The sequence below is a fragment of the Dunckerocampus dactyliophorus genome, chromosome 11 (assembly GCF_027744805.1).
Source record: "Dunckerocampus dactyliophorus isolate RoL2022-P2 chromosome 11, RoL_Ddac_1.1, whole genome shotgun sequence".
Taxonomy (NCBI): domain Eukaryota; kingdom Metazoa; phylum Chordata; class Actinopteri; order Syngnathiformes; family Syngnathidae; genus Dunckerocampus; species Dunckerocampus dactyliophorus.
The window spans coordinates 4,727,461-4,750,428 of NC_072829.1; the positions used below are offsets into that span (position 1 = coordinate 4,727,461).

A 22,968-nucleotide genomic window follows, 5' to 3' on the forward strand; every position below is an offset into this window, starting at 1 on the left:
CCTGGGGGCAGCCCTCCGCTGCGTGTGTCACCGACACCCCTCCTCCTGGGCAGCACACCTCCCATGGGTCGAGTACGCCCATAACTCCCTCGTCAGCACGGCCACAGGAATGTCCCCCTTCAAGGCTGCCTATGGGTACCAGCCCCCCTTGTTTCCCTCACAGGAGGCGGAGATCGCCATTCCCACCGTAGACGCACACCTCAAGCGAGCCCACCGGGTCCCTTTGCTGCACGGCGGATCGCAACAAACAACTGGCTGACCGCCACCGTATCCCAGCACCCACATTCCAACCCGGACAGGAGGTTTGGCTCTCCTCCCGGGACCTCCCACTGGCGGGGACTCGCAAGAAAATGGCGCCAAGATTCGTGGGACCCTACAAGGTGGAGGCGATCATCAACAGATCTGCAGTCAAGCTCAAGCTACCGCCCTCACTCAAAATACACCCAGTCTTCCATGTTTCTTGCCTTAAACACGTCAGTTCCAGCCCATTGTGCCCCCCAGCCGAGGCTCCACCTCTCCCTCGCATCATCGATGGTCAGCCAGCTTATACGGTGAGAGCCATATTGGACGTGAGAAAAAGGGGGAGGGGGGTGCAGTATCTGGTGGACTGGGAGGGTTATGTGCCTGAGGAGCGCTCGTGGGTCGCCCGCTCCTGTATCCTCGACCCACAACTCCTCCGTGACTTCCACTCGTCTCACCCTACCAAGCCAGGTATGTCGTCAGGTGACGCCTTATAGAGGGGGGGGATACTGTGGTGTTCTGTGTGCTGTGTTGCTGCCCTCTGCTGTGCTCTCGTTGCAGTACACCATTTACACCACCCTGAGGAGCTGAGTGGCAACACCTGTGGATGATTGGCAGCAGGACTATATCTGTCTCAAGCATTCTACACCTGCTGCCAGATCGTTGCCAGTCCTCCACGATTCAGGCTCTTGTGATCTCATTAACTGTTGCCTATACTAGCTGTACCTGCTATTTTGTTCCCTGCCCGGCTTACTCCGGCAGCGTAAGGACATAGCTAGTTTTCTCCTGCGTGATTTGTTCAGCAGTGTTTTGTGTTTCCTGGCTCTACCCCTTTTGGTAGCTCCTTTATTTCTCGTCGTTTTCCCGTGTGCCATCCGGGTCACCTTTTGTTGTACACCCCTTTTGTTGTACCCTTTTTCTTGTGTTGTACTTTTTCCCTTCCTGGTTTGGAATTAAACTCTTAAAATCAACTCTTAAAATCAAACCCCCAACGTTGACTCCCGCGTCTTGGGATCCACCTGCGGCACGCACCGTTCCCTAACAAAAATAATACTTCAGATCATTTTCAACAGTGCAACAAGTGTCTTTGAAGTTGCATTGTCCAAATATGCATTATATGCGTGTGTATATACAAGTATGTATGTATATATATATATATATATATATATATATATATATATATATATATATATCCTGTATATGCAATACTTTAATTTAATGGCCAAATCAAAAACAAAAAAATGAGGACGTTTTTTAATCACTTTCTGAAAAAAAAAAAAAAGACACAAAAACGGGACAGAAAATGGAAACAGAACATGTACTGGACAAACAGCATGTTTAGTCACCCTAATCTGTTTGTATATGCCCATCACTTTGTTAAAGAGAAAAAAGAGGCTTCACTACACATCTTAAAATTAAGCTCTGTCAACTATCTGCCAGCCAGCTACAGACGTGGGAGCTATAAGTTTGATCATTTTGTGATGTATGACATCTATGACGTACTGGACAAGTACAGAGTTACAAAGTATATGCAGAAAGTAGATAAAGTACACAACGCGGCTTCTTGGAGAGACACACACACACTGATGGAGACAAACACCGCTCATTAGCATTTATGCTACATACACACAAAGCGGTGTGTTCCCAGTAGGGCTTCCTATAAGCACTGAAAATAACTCATTTTTTGCATTTATTTAGAAATGTATTTCACAAAAATCATTGAATCTGGACAGGCACGTGATGTAACTAAACAACAGCACACACAACAACAGACTGTATAGGCGTCCGATATTATCACACATTATTTATTATTTGGCTACACAAGGGGTGTCCATACTTTTACAGCATACTCAAAAAATTAAAAGGATGTGGGGCCCATTTAAAAACTTTATTGAAAACCAACCCATGTAGATCTGCTGGGATTTTTTCAAATTTGTTTTATAAAGAAAAAGTCTGCATCTTTTATAAAGTCTACATTTTTTATAAAGAAAAACAACAGTCTGCATCTTCGCTGTGTGTTACTGGTGACAAAGCGTATTGTTGATATTTTTTACATTACGGTACACTTTTTGCTCGTTTTTTCCATTTTCTTAAATATTTTATTTATAATTGTTTCTTCTTGTAATATTATGTATTTATTTGCATAATATTCTAACTTTATCATCATATTATATCTTTTACCCAACTGAATTTTCCTAAAATTGATACTTATTCTTTTTGATTTTCATGATATTCTAAAAAATACAATAAAAAAAAAAATGTTTTTCACATTTTAACTTGATGCTATTTTTTCTCTTAATATTGTGACTTTTTCCTCCTAATATTACGTCTGTATTCTCATTTTAAAAAAATTCCATTTTGTTGTTGACAGCCGCAAGCCCCCGGGCCACACTTTGGTCACCCCTGAGCTCCACAATAGCATAAAGAACATACTGTACCTGGGGGGCTGAATTAGGCTAAATTAACATAACAAGTCAGAAACAAGGGTGGTCTAATCATTGCGTGCAATCCAACTATCAAGTTACCAGTTCGCAAATTCACCAAGCTCCCGATCTCATATCACATCACTGTTGCGGTTGCCGGTGGTAAATTTCCCTCCTTTATTCATGTCAGTCAATATAAATTAACATTTAAAACAAACGTGTTAAAGATGTATAAATGTTGGCATAGTAGTCACACCAATAATAAATCACAGGACCATCCAAACCTTGGAAAAAAAAAGTGATTTATAGTCTGAAAAATACCGTAGGTTTTAGACAACATGCTTTTGGCGGCCTATTGTGGGGCCTGTAAAGTAGAAATTTGAAAATGCTCATAAAGTGTTTGCTAGAGGACAGTAGCCATCATACATCACACCAAACTGATCTGCACATGAACATGACAGGCACTGACATTAAATTGCGTTGCATCCGGCTCACGGATAACGGTTAAAAGTACGACAAAGATGAGAAAGCAATGAAAGTGCTTCTGTGTGCATGCGGTTAAAAAGTCATTAATAAATATGTCGTAAAAGACAAATTAATAGATAAACAAATCAGCCTGGCAGCTGTTCTTTGTCATTTTATCAGCCGGTGTGGCTTTTTGGGATAACTTAACTTTTTACTGAGAAGCGGTTGCAGAATCTTGCTGTACTGCTCCTCACACGGTCCACGGTGTGGATGTGTGGGGTCTGGGATAGTGTTATTTGTTCTCGCAAGATAGCACCTGCGTTCGATGTCCAGGGCGGAGGGAAGAGATATCCCCATAAGTTTCTACTGCTGGTCCTCGCCCCTCTCAGCAGGCACTTCCAGTCCACAGCTGAGACTTAGACAGATATTGTTAAGACCCAGTGGTGTGCCGTCAGGGCCATCAAATCTATATTGCTATACGAGCTGTACACTGACTACTCTAAAGTATAACTTTACTTTCAATAATATTCTCCCTCAAAAAGATGTGAGGGCTGTGGAAGGAACTACAAAAATGGCTGACAATGACGTTGACATTAGGGAGTAGGACGGTTACATCACAGGGTTTGGTTAAATCAATAGAACGTGTCGCTAGTGCTAACCATGATGCTCCAGTCGTCTTTATGTGGAAATAGTCAGCTGATGCCATGCAATTAAAAAAAAAACGCACACGCATGCTCCTTTTAAACAACTCCTCGCTCCGTGCAAAACTAGGAGGGTGTATTTTTAGCTATTAAAATGTATATTTTCCTCCCCCCCGCTCGGCAAGCTCCATTAACTTTTTACATGCGACGCTCCGAGCGCCGAGCATTTCCATCTTATACATTCCGTGTAATTTCCACACATGCTAGTAAATATCTCACAGACTCCTGCAGAATGGCAAATATACGACTTCGTCGTTCAAAAGAGCAAGACGAGGCCGGGTTTCAACTTTATTGACACACTTTCCACCAGCAGACACGATCAGGTCGGGTTGTGACATTGTGAAAAGTTTACAAGCTTAAACCGGCCGACGTTCGCCCTTTTTGTTGCAGGACATTTGACCCTCTGACAGCCAGCAGGGGACTCATATCGTGTTTTTTTTTGTTTAGTTTTTTTCCAGGGCGTCAACTGTGAAGGCACAGAATTGCCAATCAGTGCCCATTGGCTAATATGGTGGAGGACTGGGGGGTAACACTAACTACACCTTAATACTGGAAGATTGTCCTATCAAGTTATTTCAAAAATATATTCATTCATAAATCATTGCTTTTTTGTGACTGAATACATCCGATTATTAGTCCAATAAAATGCAAATTCCAGAAAAAGGAAGTTAAACCGCGATAAACGAGGGACTACTGTATGTGATAATACAGTTTAAAAGGTCATAAACAGGTTTTCTTTGCTCTAACTACACAAATATTTGTTCTATAAATAAGGAATCCTACTTCGCAGATATTCACTTATCACGCTCGGGTCTGAAACCAATGAACCGTGATAAATGAGGGATTACTATATTCTACGCTGGTCACTAGGTGCCATTAATGTTACAGTAGAACCGTGATAAATCAGGGATTACTATATTCTACGCTGGCCACTAGGTGCCATTAATGTTACAGTAGCCACCACAGGAAGTGCTGTACAGTAAGAGAGAAGTTAAAAAAGGAACAAGGAACTCTCCCAATGCTAACATGTTTCAGTCTATATTCTGTCTTATATGGCTTATTTTCTCTAATAATGTCTACTACTGTATATTGGCTAATAGGAGTGTCAAGGTGACACTATGGGTTGCTTTTTTCGTGTCTAGAGGGCGCTAGAGGGAACCCAAGCCAAATAGGCACTTCAAAGGAGACGCCCTCCCGTTCTTGAGTGGAGAGGGACGACTGTACAGTATATTTTGTCATTATTACATAGTACTCTTGTAGGGTACTGTATGACCCCTAGGGGCCGGGTCGTAGCAAGTACAAAAGTATCTATTCGGAAATTTGGCTTTGCCTGCTCGAGAAAATGCTAACCCAAAGGTCATATAAGTTAGGGATCTCACAAGGCCAGGCACAGAGAATAGAAAGTTAGTTTATTCATTGGAGATCAGAGTTGGAGGAAGTAATACAGTATTTACTAGCGGGAAACCCCAGATCCGAAGAACTATGAACCAGGATGCATGCCGTGGGAACCCAAGCCAAACGGGGAGGTCAAAGGTCATTTTGATCTGAGTGGGACAGGGACTATATCAGTTGGTCGATGCAAGAGGAGGGAGGGCACTAATTCCCTAAGTAGTTCTCCCTTCATGAGAGGGCTACTCAAGACTTTACATTTTCGCTTCAGTCGACCACACTGCGAAGTCAATCTAAGACGGTGAATCTGATATTGACAGAAACTTGGTGAGTCCGGGGTCACCCTCATGCTGCCCCCTTGGGTTCCATAGTCTACCTTAAAAAGTGGAACAGAATCTAATGAACCGAAGTCATGTTTTTTAGTGCATGTAAATATACTGACTGTCAAAACGTCCAAACAGCTTCTGTTAGCACGAAGCCATTTCATTGTCAAAACAAAGCTCACCAAGCATCTGTCAATTTCAGATTCACACGCTTTGATTTATTTTACACTGTCATTGACTTGAAGCAAAAGGATACAATTTCAGGCGGCCGTCGGGATAAGGGAGACGTCTCAACTTCTCATGGCTTCTTCCAAAGATGTCTGCCAACTCTCATCTTAGGCTAACCCTATCAAATATAACAGTGATGCAACAGTTGCAGAAATATAGTGGCAAAAAAATCAATATATTCATTTTATCAAATGTATGTGTGTGCTAGCAAGGGTGTGTGAATTTAGCATGCTAATATACATTCATGGGAAAAAAGGATGAGACCACCCTTGTTTCTTCAGTTTATGGATCCATTTTAATGGCTGGTACAACTAAAGGTACATTTGATTGGACAAATATGATGATAACAAATATAGCTCGTAAGAGTTTCATTTAAGAGCTGATATCCAGCAACTTCCATGGTTTCCTTGATAATAACCAAAATCACTTCATCTGTGTAGGCTCTCAGTCGTACAGGAGTTGTCCATCGAGGAAAAGGCTGATAAGGGCAGATGCACAGTGGTTCTCAACACATTGGACTATGAAGAAAAAATAACAAGTCTAATTAGTGATGCCAACACATATGAGCAACTTAAAAGGGACCCATCCAGTAGGTATAAGAAAGAAATCATACACTGTCTCCAAAAGTTAGAGAAGGAAGAACTTATTGACAGACAGATGTATCATAGGTTATACCCTGGGGAGGCTACACCATGTATCTATGGCCTTCCAAAAATCCACAAGGAAGGGTTTCCCCTCAGACCCATTGTCTGTAGCATTGACTCTACCACGTACAATGTAGCGAAATATGTAAAAACAGTCTTATCCCCATTGGTAGGCAACACTGATCATCATATAGAGAACACAAAAGGGTTTGTGGCGAGCATCAAAGACCTCAGATTGGAGCCAGAGGAAACTTTGGTGTCTTATGATGTGACTTCACTTTTCACATCTGTCCCCACCTCAGCAGCAGTCTCGGTGGTGAGGAAGAGACTGCTCGAGGACTCAACTCTGCATCGGAGAACAAAACTTAGTGCTGACCACATCTGCCAATTACTGGAAATTTGCCTTAACACCACATATTTTCAGTTTAGAGGGAAATTCTCCAGACAAATTCATGGTTGTGCTATGGGCTCACCAGTCTCACCCATAGTGGCGAATCTGTACATGGAAGAGATGGAGAAACAGGCTCTCACATCCTTCTCAGGGACAAAACCAAGGCACTGGTTTAGATACGTGGATGACACCTTTGTCATAATCAAAAAACAAGAAATTCAGTCTTTCACAGATCACATCAATGCGGTGGACACCAATATCAAATTTACTCGCGAGGACTCTAAAGAGAACCAACTAGCCTTCTTAGACTGCAAGGTAATTATAGGAAAGGACAGACAGCTACTTACAGAGGTCTTTAGAAAGGCCACACACACTGACCAATACCTGCTTTTTGAATCAAACCATCCACTACAACATAAACTAGGGGTTATTAGGACCCTCCAACATAGAGCGGAACAAATACCAACTAGTGCTGAGGGAAGGAAAAAGGAGACACAACATGTCCAGAGAGCGCTCTCAACCTGTGGGTACCCATGGTGGGCTTTTAACAAATGTCAAAAGAAGAGAGTAGGGAAAGAAACCCAAAAGCCCACAGAAGTAAAAAGGAGAGGAGTGGTAGTCCCTTATGTAGCGGGGGTCTCCGAAAAACTCCAGAGGATCTTATGGCAACACAAAATTCCTACCTATTTCAAACCAGTAAATACCTTGAGACAAAAATTAGTGCATCCTAAAGACAAGGCTCCAAACCAGAAACAAAGCAATGTGGTCTATTCCATCCACTGTAAAGATGAGGAATGCAAAGAGCACTACATTGGGGAAACTAAGCAAATGCTCCAAAAAAGGCTTTATCAACATCGCAGGGACAATTCTAGTGGTCCTCAATCAGCAGTACATCTACACCTGAAAGCTACCAATCACTCTTTTCAGGACAGCGAGGTAAAGATTTTGGCCAAAGAAAACAGATGGTTTGAAAGAGGAGTAAAGGAAGCCATTTTTGTTAAACAACAGAACCCATCATTGAATCGGAATGGTGGTTTGAGGTTTAATTTGGACCCTGTGTTCAGCAGGTTACTGAGACCAAAACCCACAGCTCTTAGTCTTGCAAATGAGGTGAAGCCAGGGCCGAGCCAGAACAATAGATGCTAACTAGCCAGGATCAGAGTCGTTCATACCCTATTCAGGGAGCGACACTTCCCCTTTTATCGGAGGTGTTAATAACAGGATAGGATTATACCACTACTCCGCCCAGGCTTAGTGTAACGAACCAATAGGGGGAGGGTGTTGACACACCAATTCCGCCCACTCTTACTGTATTTTAGGCCTAAGCTACCAGCACTTATTAGTGTAGCGGCCTCTTGGAATGAATTAGTCAGACGTGGAGTTTCAAACGGGTGCCTTTATTCTTCCGGCTCAGTTCTTGCACCTTGAGCACCATAAGCACCATAAGCACCATAAGCACCGTGAAAACTACAGAATAAACAAGAAAAATATGACATTGTGCTGTAGTTTCACAACCAATACATAAATCACTCTTTCAGTGTAATCACATGAATCATACTGAATACATTTTCATATGCAGCTTCACATAAAACATTTAAAAACATTTAAACAACTTCTCTTATTCACTTATTAACACACACACACACACACACATATACACACACAGTCTGAAGTATACATATGGTCAGCAGTTTCATACCTCATTTCGCCTTCCAAGGGCGCTAGCTTAAACACGAGGTAGTCTTCCACATTAGCCTACCACCAGCCAGGTTGAAACTACACAGCAGGAAATTTTGTCACTTTAAACACGAACAATTCAATGAAAACACATTTTCTCATTAATTTACTACTCACAATATTTAGACAATCAGTGCAAATAACTTTACCTGAGAAAATATGTGAGCACTTTTTGCGTGGGGTTGTAATCACCATTAGCGAAGTTAACCTTTTGACACAGGAAAAGAAAAAACGTTCCGCCAAAATAAGAGCATGCCAACATCCGGTGGCAGGACTACATTCTTCAAAATAAATGAGTGAATAACTGAGCATAAAGAACGTAAACATGTCATTTACACTCCCACCAAATCCTATGACAATGAATGAACAAAAATACAAGGCGTAAATGAATTGCATAGGATTTCTTGTCTCCAATAAATGAATGGCTGCAAGATACAATCAGAGGTATGACTGTACATCTTCATACACGATAATCTGCGTGCACATTGCCATTGTTAGCTTATTCTAATCAATTCTCAAGAAGAAGCACTAATTTTTGGACTGGTCTCTCAATAACTGAATGCTTGAAAGGAGGACCTTGTTTTCTCTGGTGGTTTCGCTCACCTACACGCACTTTGGCTCGGCGAACTAAGCCATCGCTACCCTGAACGACTTCAACCACTAGACCTAGTTGCCAATGACATCTTGGGAGGTTGTCATCTTTGATGATGACAATGTCGTTCACTTTGAGGTTGCGCTGAGGTAGGTGCCACTTTTGTCTTGTAGATATATTCAGAAGGTACTCTTTTCTCCAGCGACTCCAGAATTGTTCAATTAGGTACTGTACTCTCCTCCACCTCTTGATTGCATATAGATCTTCCTTCACAAACACACCGGGAGGAGGAAGAGCAACTTTGGACTTCATCATTATGAGGTGGTTTGGTGTTATGGGTTCTAGTGCCTGAGGGTCATTGATTCCGTCCACTGTTAATGGGCGGCTATTAACAATAGCCATGGCCTCATACAGCATTGTTCGAAGGGAGGCGTCGTCCAGCCGACCTGGGCATTGAGCAAAGGTTGCGTTCAACACCTTTCTGACTGTTCTTATTTGTCTTTCCCAGACACCACCTGCGTGACTGGCGGAGGGGGCATTGAAGACAAATTCACATTGCTTTTCAGTGAGGAATATTTCAAGTAACTTGCTGTCACATTGTTTGAGTGCTTCCTTAAACTCGTTTTTAGCACCCACAAAATTAGAGCCTTGGTCACAGTACAGTTGTCGAACAGCACCTCTAATGCTAATAAAGCATCTCAATGCGTTGATGAATGAGTCCGTCGACAAATCATCGAGCATTTCAATGTGCACAGCTCTAGAGTACAAACATGTGAAAATCAAGCCATATTTTTTGTTCTCTTTGCGGGCTTTCTTCACAATGAATGGACCGAAACAGTCCATACCACTGTAGGTGAAGGGTGCTGAAGCTTCAACACGTTCTTTAGGAAGTTCGGCCATTTTCTGGTTCTCTGTCGGCCTACGAAGTTTGCGACAAAGCACACAGGTATGTATGCACTTCGCAACCAGCTTACTCCCACCAATAACCCAGAATCCATTACTCCTAAGTTCCATTTGAGTCTGGCCTCGACCTTGATGCATTGTCTTGGCATGATAATGACACACAATCAGCTTAGTGATGTGACTGTTGTTGGGTAGAATGGTGGGGTGTTTGACTTTGTGACCAAGAGAAGAGTTTTTTAGTCTCCCGCCAACACATATAAGTCCTTCAGACAAGATAGGGTCAAGATTGAAAAGCGCGCTTGAACTTGGAAGGACATTTTTGCTTTGTAGCGCCTTAAACTCATGGGGGAAGGCCTGCTGCTGAACAATTTTTATCACTGCCTCCGCAGCCTTCTCATGCTCCTCAACAGTCACATGGTCACTGTGTTTGTGACTAGACTTCAGCCTCTTGATTCTTGCGACCACCTTGAGAAGCCTTATCCAAGAGGAAAAGCGACTCAGACGACTGAGGATGTCATTACTCTGGTTGACTTTGGTTGCAAGCACCTGAATTGCCTTGACTTCAGGGTCACCGACGAGTAATTCTGTTGAAGCGGTGGGTGTCAAATGTAACTCACTTTCCCAGAGGAATTTTGGTCCTTTCAGCCAGTTGGTTGTGTGAAGGTCTGAAGCTCGGAGACCTCGGGACGCGTGATCAGCTGGATTTTCTGAGGTGTCCACATAATGCCACTGACTGGGACTGCTGTTATCTCTAATAAGCTGAACACGGTTCGCTACAAATATGTGGAACCTACGGGCATCGTTGTTTATGTACCCTAGCACAACTCGAGAGTCTGTCCAGAAGACTTCTTGATCAACCTTCATGTCAAGTTCACTTTTTAGCATGATGCTAACCTTTGTAGACACCACTGCTGCCATGAGTTCAAGTCTTGGGATACTCGTGACCTTCGAGGGTGCGACCCTAGCTTTCGCCAAGACGAGATTGCAATGGACCTCATTCATGTCATTTTGGTATCTGAGGTAAGAACATACACCATACCCTACACAGCTGGCATCCGAAAAATGGTGTAATTCTACTCTGACAATATTGTGGAAGTCATGGGGATGGTAACATCTTGGGATTGAGACCTCTTTGAGCTTATGAAGACCCTTCATCCACTCCTCCCACCGTGGCTTCATATCATCTGGGAGTGGATCATCCCATCCAGTACCTCTATGGCACAGCTCTTGAAGGATAAGTTTTCCACTCAGGCTGAATGGAGCAATGAATCCCAACGGGTCATAAAGAGAGGCAATGACAGACAAGCAACTGCGACGGGTTGGTGGCTGATCCTTTAAACTGATGTCAAAGCCAAATGTGTCATCTTTCACCGACCATTGGATTCCGAGTGCCCGCTCTGATGGAACAGAGTCAAAGCTTAGATGCTCGATGTTTGCTGCCTTTTCTGAGGGGTTCAAGTGGGTGAGGGCTGCTTCCTTATTTGAGTTGAATTTATGAAGGTGAAGGCCTCCTCTTTTACACAACTCTTGGGCCTCAGTGATTAGCTTCTTGGCATCGGCTACTGATTGGACACTGACGAGCCCGTCGTCCACATAAAAATGTTTCTCCACAAATGTTGATGCTATTGGATAATCGGCTTTGTATTGATGTGCCAAATGTTTTAAGCCAAAATTGGCGCATCCCGGAGACGAAGCAGCTCCGAAAAGATGAACGGTCATTCTGTACTCCTGTACTTCCTTATCCACATCACCATCTTGCCACCATAGGAATTTGAGATAATTCCGAAATTCAGGAGTGACGGAAAAGTGATAAAACATTCTTTCGATGTCACAGATAATGGCGACGGCCTCTTTCCGAAAACGGCAAAGTACTCCCACCAGAGGATTGATCAAATCGGGTCCAGTTAGCAGAGTGTCATTCAGCGAAAGACCATGGAATTTGGCTGCACAGTCAAAGACAACTCTGAGCTTCTCTGGTTTTCTTGGGTGATAAACGCCATGATGTGGAAGGTACCACACTGTCTCTCCCTCGGATGTTGTAGGGGCAGGCTCTGCGTCTCCCTTTTTTATCGTTTCTTCCATGAATGTTTTGTATTGCTCATAGTATTGTTTGTTAGCCTTTAATTTCCTTTTAAGACACTGCAGGCGAATTGTGGCTAGTCTCTTATTGTTTGGCAGGTTGGGTGGACTGTTGCCCTTGAATGGGAGGGGCATCTCATAGTGTCCGTCTTCCTTTTGTGTAATGTGGTCGCTAAGAAGCTGTATGAATTGAACGTCGTTCTGTGAAACATACTTTTCTTCATAAGTTCTCTCAATAAAGTCTGATTCCAGCGACTTTAAAACGTCTGCTGGTGATGGAATCTGCAGTTGTTTCACTGTGAGCCGGTGCACAAAGCTGTGGCTTCCTTGCCTGTCTAGGTGGGGGTTTGATGAGCCTATTATACTCCACCCGAGTGTCCCTCTCTGCGCAAACGGTTCATTTTTGCCACCTATGATAACTTCAAATGGGACCAGTGCTGATGGACAGTCATATCCAATCAGGAGTCCTACATCACAGTCTTGGAGAAGTGGTAATTTATCTGCCAAATGTCTAAGATGAGGCCATGATATCGCTGTTTCCTTTGTGGGGATGTAAGACTTGTCTACTGGGATAAAGTTACGACTGTAGGCTTGCTGTAGCTGAATGTGGTCCTCTGAGTTGAGACCTCGAACTTGTAAACCACAAACGCTTTTGCTAGAAATTACTGTGTCCATAGCCGTCATCGTGCTAAGTTTCAGCTTTACTGGTCGAACTTCCACGTTCAGTTTGTCGAGTACATCTTCTAAGACAAACGTTGAGTCACTCTGTGTGTCTAATATTGCGTATGTCAATACTTCTCTGTGTGGCTCTTGTACTGAAGATACAAAAACTGGGACTATACTTGATGTGGCAGGAGCACGTTGTGTTGATGTATGGGACACAACTTTATGCATTTCGTGGCTTACATCTCCTTCTGTGGATGTAGAGCTGTTCGTTAGTTCATCCACAGGGTTCTGCTTCCTGTCTTCATGCAAGCAAGTTGGATGACGACGGCTGCATATGTTGCACGTGTGTCGTCTCTTACAAACCTTTGTCACATGACCCTTTCTCAAGCACCCAAAGCAGAGGTGATTTTCTTGGATAAACGCCTTTTTTTCTTCAGCACTCTTTACTGTGAAAGTGGGACACTGCGCAATGCCATGAGTTTCGTTTTTACAGACAGGACAAGGTAATTTTGGCTTAGTACTGTTTGCTTCCTGCTTCTCGTGAAGGACTCTTTTTGCTTGAGTGTTTGTGTTGAGAGCTTTGGCTCTCTTTGGTAGCTTTTCATCCGTGGGTTTGAAATTCATCAAAATTGGAGAGGCAATTGGGTTGCAGGCTATTCGGGCTTCTTTGTTCAGGAACTCTGTGAAACACACAAAATCAGGATAACTTCCGGACATGTCAAGTTCATCAACAACAATTCGACTCCACTTGCGTACAATCCATTCTGGTAGCTTTTTCAGCATCTTGTGATTTTCTTCACAGTCGTTAAGAATAGCTAGCCCTTTGACATGTGGGATTGCTTCAGTGCAGCTTTGGAGAAAGTCGGCAAACTCTCGCAGTGCTAATGGGTCATTTGTGTTGATCTTTGGCCATCTCATAAGCTTATCTCGGAAGGCTTTTTGTATGATGAACGGGTTACCATATCTGTCCTCTAAGACTTTGCATGCTCCCTTGTATGCACTCTCTGAATCTCGATAGAAGAAACCTTGTACTGCCTTTTGCGCTTCTCCAGCAAGATAATTTTTGAGATAAAACATCTTCTCACTTGATGGGAGGGACTTTCGGTCAATAAGAGTCATGAAAGTCAATTTCCAGTCTGTAAACCTTAAAGGGTCACCACTGAATGTTGTAGGTTCTGGGACTGGCAATCGGCTCATACTTAATGAGCTGGCAATCGCTTGGGCCAAACTAACAGACTCCTGTGTCATTGTTACTTCAGGAGCTCCTTGGTAAGGATGGAATGATGCAGCATTTGGATTCAGTTGGGCTTCAGATTTCGTTCTAAAGCAAGCATAGTTAACATTGTTGCTCAATTCTTCCTCCTGGTTCTCAAAACCTTCAAAGTCGTCATAAGCTCTCACACGAGCTTCTGCTACAGCGACTTCCTTTTCTGCTTGTAACTGCTGTAGTTTTGCTCTCTCTTCCTCAAGCTGTTGTTTCATTTGCACCTCCTTTTGTCTGATCTCTGACAACATTTTTGCCTCTTTAAGTTTCCATTCATTTTCTAACTTTTGAAGATGTGCCCTTTGTGCTTGAATTTCTTTCACAGCCTTAGATTGTTCCAGTTTAGCGGCGAGCTCCGCTTGTGCATCTGCTTTGCTGTTGTTGGTGCTCTCTGAGCTGGAGTGACTGCTCGATCTCTCTGATGACTTTGACGAGCTCGAAGTTTCAGTTATGGTGTGACCAAATATGGAACAGTGTTCATTTTTGTTTAATACTTCTCTCACCCTTTCTTTCTCGAGCTGGTCATTGTAATCTTCATCAACAGTCCTCAGCCGGTTACTGATGAGGTCACTTATTTCCTTTGTTAGTGTGATACAAGCATCCATCTTGTTGACAATTTCAGGCGTGGTGTTACCTTTACACAGAATGGATTCATACTGGAGTCTTAAAGTATCATGCTTTGCTTGAATGTCTTGTTGCAATTTATTAAGTTCTTGTGTTGAACAGACTGATTTTAATGTTGTCCTAGTCAGCCTTGCTGCTAATTTCCAAAAATGATAATCCTTATTAAACATCATCTCATGCTTTTTGATGTTTTGACTATGCATTGTTTGACCTTTCTCTGTTAGCCTTCTCTCACGCGAACTGGACCTGGTTTGTATGTCTGTTGAAGCGTCTGCCTTTTCAGATGGTAATGACATTTTGTTTGTTTTTGAGCTGTTTTATGTCCGTTACGGCCTTCAAGTGTCTTATGCCTGAGTCTATACTGATAAGCTGTAGTTGTCCTTTACTACAGAGTGATACATATGTCAAGCAATTACTAATTATGGCCACCCAAATGACTTTTAAACAGTGCCCCAAAATATCATAAATGAACACTTTACAGTTGAAGTGCTTCACCTTTTAAACCATTTCCTAGACAGACACATGCCAGTACCTTGAAACATTCGCCTATTTCTTAATTGTTATGTGTACTGTCCCTTTTTAATCTTGCCTGGTCGCAGGAGATCAACGTGAGCAGAGTCAGCTGGCTGGTAACAGGTGGGTAGCTGGATGTTGGACGTGATGGCATCAACTCCTTGAAGTGATGGCAGGACTGGTGCAGCGTTGACGTTTTACCACAGCGATGAGTTTTCACTGTAGCGGCCTCTTGGAATGAATTAGTCAGACGTGGAGTTTCAAACGGGTGCCTTTATTCTTCCGGCTCAGTTCTTGCACCTTGAGCACCATAAGCACCATAAGCACCATAAGCACCGTGAAAACTACAGAATAAACAAGAAAAATATGACATTGTGCTGTAGTTTCACAACCAATACATAAATCACTCTTTCAGTGTAATCACATGAATCATACTGAATACATTTTCATATGCAGCTTCACATAAAACATTTAAACAACTTCTCTTATTCACTTATTAACACACACACACACACACACACACACACATATACACACACAGTCTGAAGTATACATATGGTCAGCAGTTTCATACCTCATTTCGCCTTCCAAGGGCGCTAGCTTAAACACGAGGTAGTCTTCCACATTAGCCTACCACCAGCCAGGTTGAAACTACACAGCAGGAAATTTTGTCACTTTAAACACGAACAATTCAATGAAAACACATTTTCTCATTAATTTACTACTCACAATGTTTAGACAATCAGTGCAAATAACTTTACCTGAGAAAATATGTGAGCACTTTTTGCGTGGGGTTGTAATCACCATTAGCGAAGTTAACCTTTTGACACAGGAAAAGAAAAAACGTTCCGCCAAAATAAGAGCATGCCAACATCCGGTGGCAGGACTACATTCTTCAAAATAAATGAGTGAATAACTGAGCATAAAGAACGTAAACATGTCATTTACAATTAGTTTGCTGACGAAGCTCTTCGGATGAGGAGCGAAACGTCCGACACCTTCTTCACAGAAGTACAGATGACGTCTCAAGAAGCCTTTTCCTCGATGGACAATTCCTGTACGACTGAGAGCCTACACAGACGCATATGGAGCTTTCTAACTACAGTACAGTATAGCGGAGACGTATACCAAGTGGTAGGTGACGTCAGAGGTAGGCTGAATCCTCATTGGCTCAGGTGAAGGTTTATAAATTCTGATCTCAAGTTTAGCGTCCATTTCAAGTTTGCTCGTCAAACTAGATTTTGTCATTTTGTCATCCTCTGAGGGATTAAAACTAGTGACAGCTAATCATGAACTTGTTTTTATTCTTTCTCCTGGCTGTGCAAATACACAGCGTGGCGCCTGGTAAGTCCACTTTTCTTTACAAGTTTATAGACGTCATTCCAAAATCCTATTTATGCTACTTTATTCAAAATATGTTGACACCTTTTTGACACTGTCTGATGACTTGATATCATGACTGACGCTGTTTATTTTTGAAATGTTTTCATTTTCATTTGTGCTCAACCGCTTCATTTGTTGCTCCAACATTTAATGAGTCAAAGTTGTTCACGTTGCGTCACTTTTACAATCTTTACTTACACGGAAATGCATCAACCTTATTATTTAAGATTATTTTTTCCACAAGAGTGTGAGTCTATTTTCAGGAGCATTTCCTGAAACTTTGGTTTCACTTTTAAATGGCAGTATAAAAAAATGTCACGTACACAATCAAGGTTTATTTAGACCATGTTAAAGTATTTACCAGCACCACGATATGTATACAAGTAGTTCAACATGTCCAAAAGGAGTAGGAATTAAAAAAGCTTATACTACTTAAAGACGATCTACTTGTACCGTTTCTTACTGGCTCATATTAATACATAGTTTGTTGCTTATTCTGCTCATTCCATAATTTAATTCCTCATACAGATATGCTAAAAGTTGTCAACATGCGTATAAAAGCTTAAGATCTTTTTCCTCCTTGAAAAACACTGGTGGTGCCCAAGACGAGACTTAAGACCCGCTTTTATTCTTTTAACTCGGCGTGAATGTGTGGTCCTCTGTGGCTTTTATTCTTTTTTATTTTTATTTTTTTTTTAGGTTTTAATTAGTTTTATTTATGTTAGTTTTTATTTTATTTATTTTATACCTACTTCTTGTATTTATTGCTTTCATTGTTTTTACTTCTTGTTTCAAATATTTTACTGTTCTAAGTGTCTTTTGTTTTTATTTGATCTTTTAGTTTTTACTGTAGTAATTTGTACTTTTACTTATTATTTATGGTTTTACTAGTCTCTGCAGCACTTTGGAAGCAGTGTTTATAAAATGTGCTGTAGAAATAAAGTGGATTGGATTGGATTGGAAAAAAATGCACATTTTGGGGTAGGCCCTTACTCTTATCTTTGCATCATTTTGGCAACATCCACATGGCTTTCATTCAATCATTCAAGTTGTCGGATATTCAACCTTTTAAAAGGACGCTTCGTAAACTCAAGACACTTTCCATGTCTTAAACATTTCTCCCTCAATTGTGTTCATTTGTTAGACGTGGGCTGACTTATCTTGGCTCTGGAAGCCGTGATCTGGTCAAGTGTGGGCTGACGACAGCATTTGCTAACGTTAGCACCGTGCTCACCGCATCGCGTTTTAGAGGGTGATTATTGTGGAGGCTAAGTGCTTCCGTGATAAGCAAAGTCTTTGCCGCACGAAAACATAAAAACATGCTTTTCTGACACTAACCATTTTTAAAATCTGGAAAACTACACCAAAAGTGCTCCTTTACTCCTTTTACGACTCTGGTAGCAATAATGTGGTTTATGTCTTTGCCAGTTACAGTTGTAAAATGACATGAAAGTCAAGTTATTAGTGTCTGTTGTCTTCAAGTACTGTTAATATAAAATGTATCAAATGTCCATAAAAGACAAACTGTGTTATTGTCTCTTATTGACTCTTTACTGTGACGACTCTTCAAGTTTAAAAGAAGACACGATCATTTCACATATGAATTGTTGAACATGAAACAATCATAAAATGTTCTTTTTGTGTGTGTTTTTTTTTTCTTTCAGTGATTCATTCGGTGAAGTATTTCTGGACTGCGTCCTCTCAAGTTCCAAACTTCCCAGAGTTTGTGGAGGTTGGTTATGTTGATGAAGTTCAGATTTCTCACTATGACAGCAACAGCAGGAAATCAGAACCCAAACAGGCCTGGATGAACAAAATCACAGCAGAGGATCCGCGGTACTGGCAGAGAGAGACAGAGATCAGTGTTGGTAATGAACAGATAAGCAAAGTCAACATTGAAATCATGAAGGAGCTATTCAACCAAACTGGAGGTTTGTTATGTTGAACGTCCTACTGTTAAAATATATTTGATGTACTCGTACACATTTTATACTGTAGTATACACACACATTACTGCACGGATACCTTCTCTGTCCATCCCATAATGACCTACCAAAAAGCACGACTGACACTTAGAAAGAGAGTTGTGTGCATGTGCGTGTGTGTGATGGTGATGAGGTTTCACTCTGCCTTGTGTCATTCTCGCAGGTGTTCACATTTACCAGAGGATGTCAGGCTGTGAATGGAATAATGAGACTGATGCGGTTGATGGTTGGATGCAGTACAGTTATGATGGGGAAGACTTCATATCATTGGACACGAAGACATGGACTTGGACTGCAGCAAAACCACAAGCTGTTCCCACCAAACACAAGTTGGACCATGACAAAGCTTGGATAGAATATAAGAAGTATTACTTAACTGAGCGTTGTCCTTCTTACTTGAAGAAGTACGTGAACAATGGGGCGAACGTCCTAATGAGAACAGGTAGAACCACATGATGTACTTTCACCTTTGTAACCATGTTAGCACGCCCCCTGTATGAACATTACTAGCATTACAAGCTACACTCTGGCTCTGTAAACTTTTCTCTCTCTCCTTTTCTCTCCACCTTGACTCCTCTCGCACCTTCTGTCAGCGTTGTCCTCCGTTCACACGTCACGTCACTTCCTGTGCAGAGCTTCCGGAGGTGTATCTCCTCCAGAAGACGCCGTCCTCGCCGGTCAGCTGCTTCGCCACAGGTTTCTACCCCGACGGAGCGATCATGTTTTGGAGAAAAGACGGCGAGGAGCTCCACGAGGACGTCGAGCACGGAGAGCTCCTCCCCAACCACGATGGAACCTTCCAGATGGCGGTGGACCTGAAAGTGGAGGTGGCGGCCGATGTGGAGGGCAAGTACGAATGTGTGTTTCAGCTGGCTGGCGTCAAGGAGGACACGGTCACCAAGCTGGAGAGAAAACGCATCCTGAGCAATGCAAGCCTTGAAGGTGAGAAAGGTTGAAGTTGACGATGCAGCATGAACATAATAACACCACTCTACAATAATAACATACAGTCATGTTGTTTCTTCACTTTCTTGTTCATTTTAATGCCTGATACAACTAAAGGTACCTTAGTTTGGACAAATGTAACAACGGCAACAAAAATAACTCATAAGAGTTACATTTTTGGCAGTACAATGCTATAGCTATCCATGTAAGAACTTCAGTGAGTTTGGTTATCAAGAAAACCATGGAAGTTGCGAGATATCAGCTCTTTCATGAAACTCTCATAAACTATATTTGTTACTGTCATTATATTTGTCCAATCAAATGTACCTTTAGTTGTACCAGCCATTAAAATGGATCCATAAACTGAAGAAACAAGGGTGGTCACATCATTTTTTCCCATGAATGTATATTAGCATGCTAAATTCACACACCCTTGCTAGCACACACATACATTTTTTCCATGTGTGTAGATGATGCCAAATTCAACAATAGGAGCAATCATTTCATTCATTTATCATCACCAATACGTTATTGCATCATTTATATCCAGACTGACTGTACCATGTGCGATTCAGTCCAAATTTGGACTCCGGTATTTATATATTTATTTACAATGTCTTTGCTTTACTTATTATAGCTTATCTCTTTTCTATTTATTAACCACATGGTGTTCCTTCATGTAACTTATTGTCAAACAAGTAAAGCATACCCTACCATACCAACAGACAACTCCAGCTTAGCCATCACTGTCACGCTGGCGCTCCTCGCTGTGGCGGCCATCCTGGCAGCCATCATCTTCCTCGTCTGGCATTGTAAAGACAGACCAGGTGAGGGACACAAACGTTTCGTCTTTGCAGTCTGCCGTTTGTGAGATGTGAATTTCACTGAGTTTGTCTTTCATTTCAGCCAAATACGATCCAGCTTGTAAGTAAAACATCTTCTTCTCTTTGAGCCGCAATAAACAAAGCAGTGGTGAAGCATCACTCAAACACCTTACCCCCTTCCCGAGATAGAAACACTACACAACTTTCATGCTAGCTTTATTTTAACCGAGAGAGAGTGAAAATAAAAGCGCTTTCCTCCACAGGTGTAATTTGACACGCCAGTATAAAGTGTCACATAAGCCAACTTTTGAAATGAGGCATCATGATAAGGATCAGCCGTGTTCACGTTCATGTTTGCTGACTCACTAAGAAGGCATCCTAGTCAGGAAGTAGAAGAGCAGTATTCTGCTTCTTCATGCTTTTGATCCAAGTCACAATAAATGTTGGAGTCGCACCTCCAAAGATGTGATATCAGTGAAGATGCACATTCTGGGATGAATGCACACAGTCACCAGCTCACGCTGACTTTTGTGGTTCGACAGCTGGTGACGGTGATTTCGAGCTATCGGAGAACCTGAAGGCTGGAATCTGAGTGAGACACAGCAGCGGGCACAAAGCGAGTTAGCTCACACGGACACCTCCAGATGTTCTTGCGGCTTTGTGTGAAGATGATGTTCATCTACCATCTCCCCTTGGATTCATGTGCTTCTGTTGCTGCTGTCGTCTTCTTCCTCCAGGATGGTTTGTGCACTGGAACGCAGAGCGATGTCTCCATCCCTGAGGGACGTCATCACTGTTGAATCACACATTGAGATGTCATTTCCTCATGTTATATACTGTCTTCTTTTGGTGTTTATGGCTTAGAAAACACGTTCTATCAAATATTTTTGCCGGATTTGTGGATGATATTTTGTCAGTCAATCAGGTTGGTCTTTGTGTCCATGTCTATGGTCTATGTCATCATTTGGGACTCGTGTCATCACATTCACAAGGATTTCTTCTTTCTTTTTGAAACCGATAGATAGCTGCTTATGGGTGAATACCACATTGTGTCACATGTCTCCTGGCCTTTCAATACGTTTGGTTCCAAGGTGTTTACGCTTCAAACTGATTTTTGCGGGGTAACGAGAGGCACAGTTGAAGACAAATACATTTTCTTTGTTTATTTGCATTATTGTGTACTTGTCATGGATTAACAAGCCTTTAAGGTAAAAGATGTAGCAGGTGATTGGATTTGCAATGCTACTTTTAAATGACCGTAAGTCTCCAACTATCAAAATAATTGCAGTGGTTTCTGAGACTAGAGAGACTGGTGAGGCAGGTTAGGGAAGATGAGGCTTTGACAAAAGCAGAGTGGGGGTTTGTTTACAGAGCAGTGCAAGCCAGTGTGACGGAGAGGGACAGAAACGAAGGCTTTCTATGACAAAGTGCTGCAAAAGTTATATTTTATCAGACTTTTTTTTTTTTTTTACCATTAGGTTTTGGATGTTGCTGTGTTGTCGCATTTTTGCTGTGTTTTTGCTCAATGAAAAATGCTGAGGAGGTGGTCTGGGAAGTAACCAGGGGAGAACGATCACATACTTTTGACATTCAATGTTTAATCATTCTTGGTTTATATTACAAATCCTGTGCTCATATACACTCTGGGTGTCTTATCAGTAAATACCTTTCAAATTAAATTCTGTTTTCTGAGATGGTCTTTGTACACATTATAACAGTTTCAGCATGCAGTCATGCAAAAGAGATCTTTTAAAGTAGTTCTGAAAAAAGGGACACACGCACATACAGCAGATTGTAGGACACTTTAACAGCTAAAATAAGACTAAAAATTCCAGGTGGACAGTTGCAGTTACAGTAGTAGGTGTGGTGGATGTGACCCGTGAGTTAAAAAGCTTGCTCTAGAATGTTCTGCCACTTTTTAAACAGGTTGGTTTCTTTGCAATATTGACTGATTTGAAGCTGCTGTAGCAAGACCAAACAGGATGGGACGCATGACGATTCCAGAAGCTACCTGATGAGTGTGCATTATCAGTTTCCCTCCACGTCTTGTTTTGTGCTACCAAGCATACGTTACCTGGGACGCACGTTTTGACAAAGGGAAAATGACTACATTTTTAAAAAAGAGAAGCTTTGTGCACTCGGTAGCACTGCTAACGTGTACTGACCTCTAATTCTCTGCTGGGTTACGTGAATGTTAGTTGGAGTGAGACGTGGTTCAGGGCCGGAGTCAGCTGGCCACACTGGTCCCTGCTAGCTGTAGAATAGCTAACAAGTGACACTTAATTGGGGCTAAAATGCAGAAGAAGCTGATAAAACGTGGCTTCCAGCGCCGTCACGTTCAACGGAAGACTCTGGTTTTTGTTAAACACAGCAAATTACCAAATAAAAAAAAGCTTCACAGTAACAACCATGACCAACAAAAGGCACCGACTCCAGCTTTTGAGGAACTATTTGTTAGGGGGTCATACTGCGCCTAAATCTGAATTTACTATGAAAGAATTTACTCATGTTAAATGTTAAAAATATATATTTTTTTTAATATTTAAAAGTATGAAACACGATGAAAGCCTATCAGAGGTTCCTCAACATGTTTTATTATGTCTAAAATAATACTTCAGATCATTTTCAATAGTGCAACAAGTGTCTTTG

At 41.9% G+C, this 22,968-nt stretch overlaps 2 protein-coding genes across 6 annotated transcripts; one reads left to right on the forward strand and one right to left on the reverse strand.

Moving 5' to 3' along the window:
- Positions 1-5,971: 5,971 nt before the first annotated feature.
- On the reverse strand, positions 5,972-16,234 carry LOC129189643 (uncharacterized). 2 transcript variants are annotated; one of them, XR_008572834.1, is made up of 5 exons: positions 15,944-16,234; positions 15,757-15,833; positions 8,691-15,526; positions 8,504-8,580; positions 5,972-8,271 (listed from the first exon to the last, which is right to left on the reverse strand). XR_008572834.1 is itself a non-coding variant. In XM_054791536.1 (3 exons), exon 3 carries the CDS (start codon positions 14,963-14,965, stop codon positions 9,050-9,052), a length of 5,916 nt encoding a protein of 1,971 aa, XP_054647511.1. In that variant the 5' UTR covers positions 14,966-15,526; positions 15,757-15,833; positions 15,944-16,234; the 3' UTR covers positions 8,281-9,049. The 2 variants fall into 2 exon arrangements, 1 of the variants encoding a protein (XP_054647511.1); XM_054791536.1 differs by lacking the exon at positions 5,972-8,271 and having other exon boundaries at positions 8,281-15,526.
- Positions 16,235-16,366: 132 nt separating this feature from the next.
- LOC129189644 (major histocompatibility complex class I-related gene protein-like) lies at positions 16,367-22,960 on the forward strand. Of its 4 annotated transcripts, none has more exons than XM_054791540.1 (8): positions 16,367-16,526; positions 18,230-18,496; positions 18,714-18,992; positions 19,184-19,492; positions 20,221-20,322; positions 20,402-20,419; positions 20,862-20,939; positions 21,057-22,959. In XM_054791540.1, the coding sequence occupies exons 1-7, from the start codon at positions 16,472-16,474 to the stop codon at positions 20,909-20,911; spliced, it is 1,080 nt and encodes a 359-aa protein (XP_054647515.1). In that variant the 5' UTR covers positions 16,367-16,471; the 3' UTR covers positions 20,912-20,939; positions 21,057-22,959. The 4 variants fall into 4 exon arrangements, 3 of the variants coding, with proteins under 3 accessions (XP_054647515.1, XP_054647514.1, XP_054647513.1); XM_054791539.1 differs by having other exon boundaries at positions 20,862-20,935; XR_008572835.1 differs by lacking the exon at positions 21,057-22,959 and having other exon boundaries at positions 19,144-19,492; positions 20,862-20,888.
- The last annotated feature ends 8 nt before the right edge of the window (positions 22,961-22,968 follow it).

Excerpts from the sequence above, each read along its gene's own strand:
- LOC129189644 (XM_054791538.1), top strand. The coding sequence starts at position 16,472 with ATGAACTTGTTTTTATTCTTTCTCCTGGCTGTGCAAATACACAGCGTG. Across the intron at positions 16,527-18,229 it reads AATACACAGCGTGGCGCCTG|TGATTCATTCGGTGAAGTAT; the intron begins GTAAGTCCACTT and ends TTTTTCTTTCAG. Across the intron at positions 18,497-18,713 it reads GCTATTCAACCAAACTGGAG|GTGTTCACATTTACCAGAGG; the intron begins GTTTGTTATGTT and ends TCATTCTCGCAG.
- LOC129189643 (XM_054791536.1), bottom strand. The coding sequence starts at position 14,965 with ATGTCATTACCATCTGAAAAGGCAGACGCTTCAACAGACATACAAACC.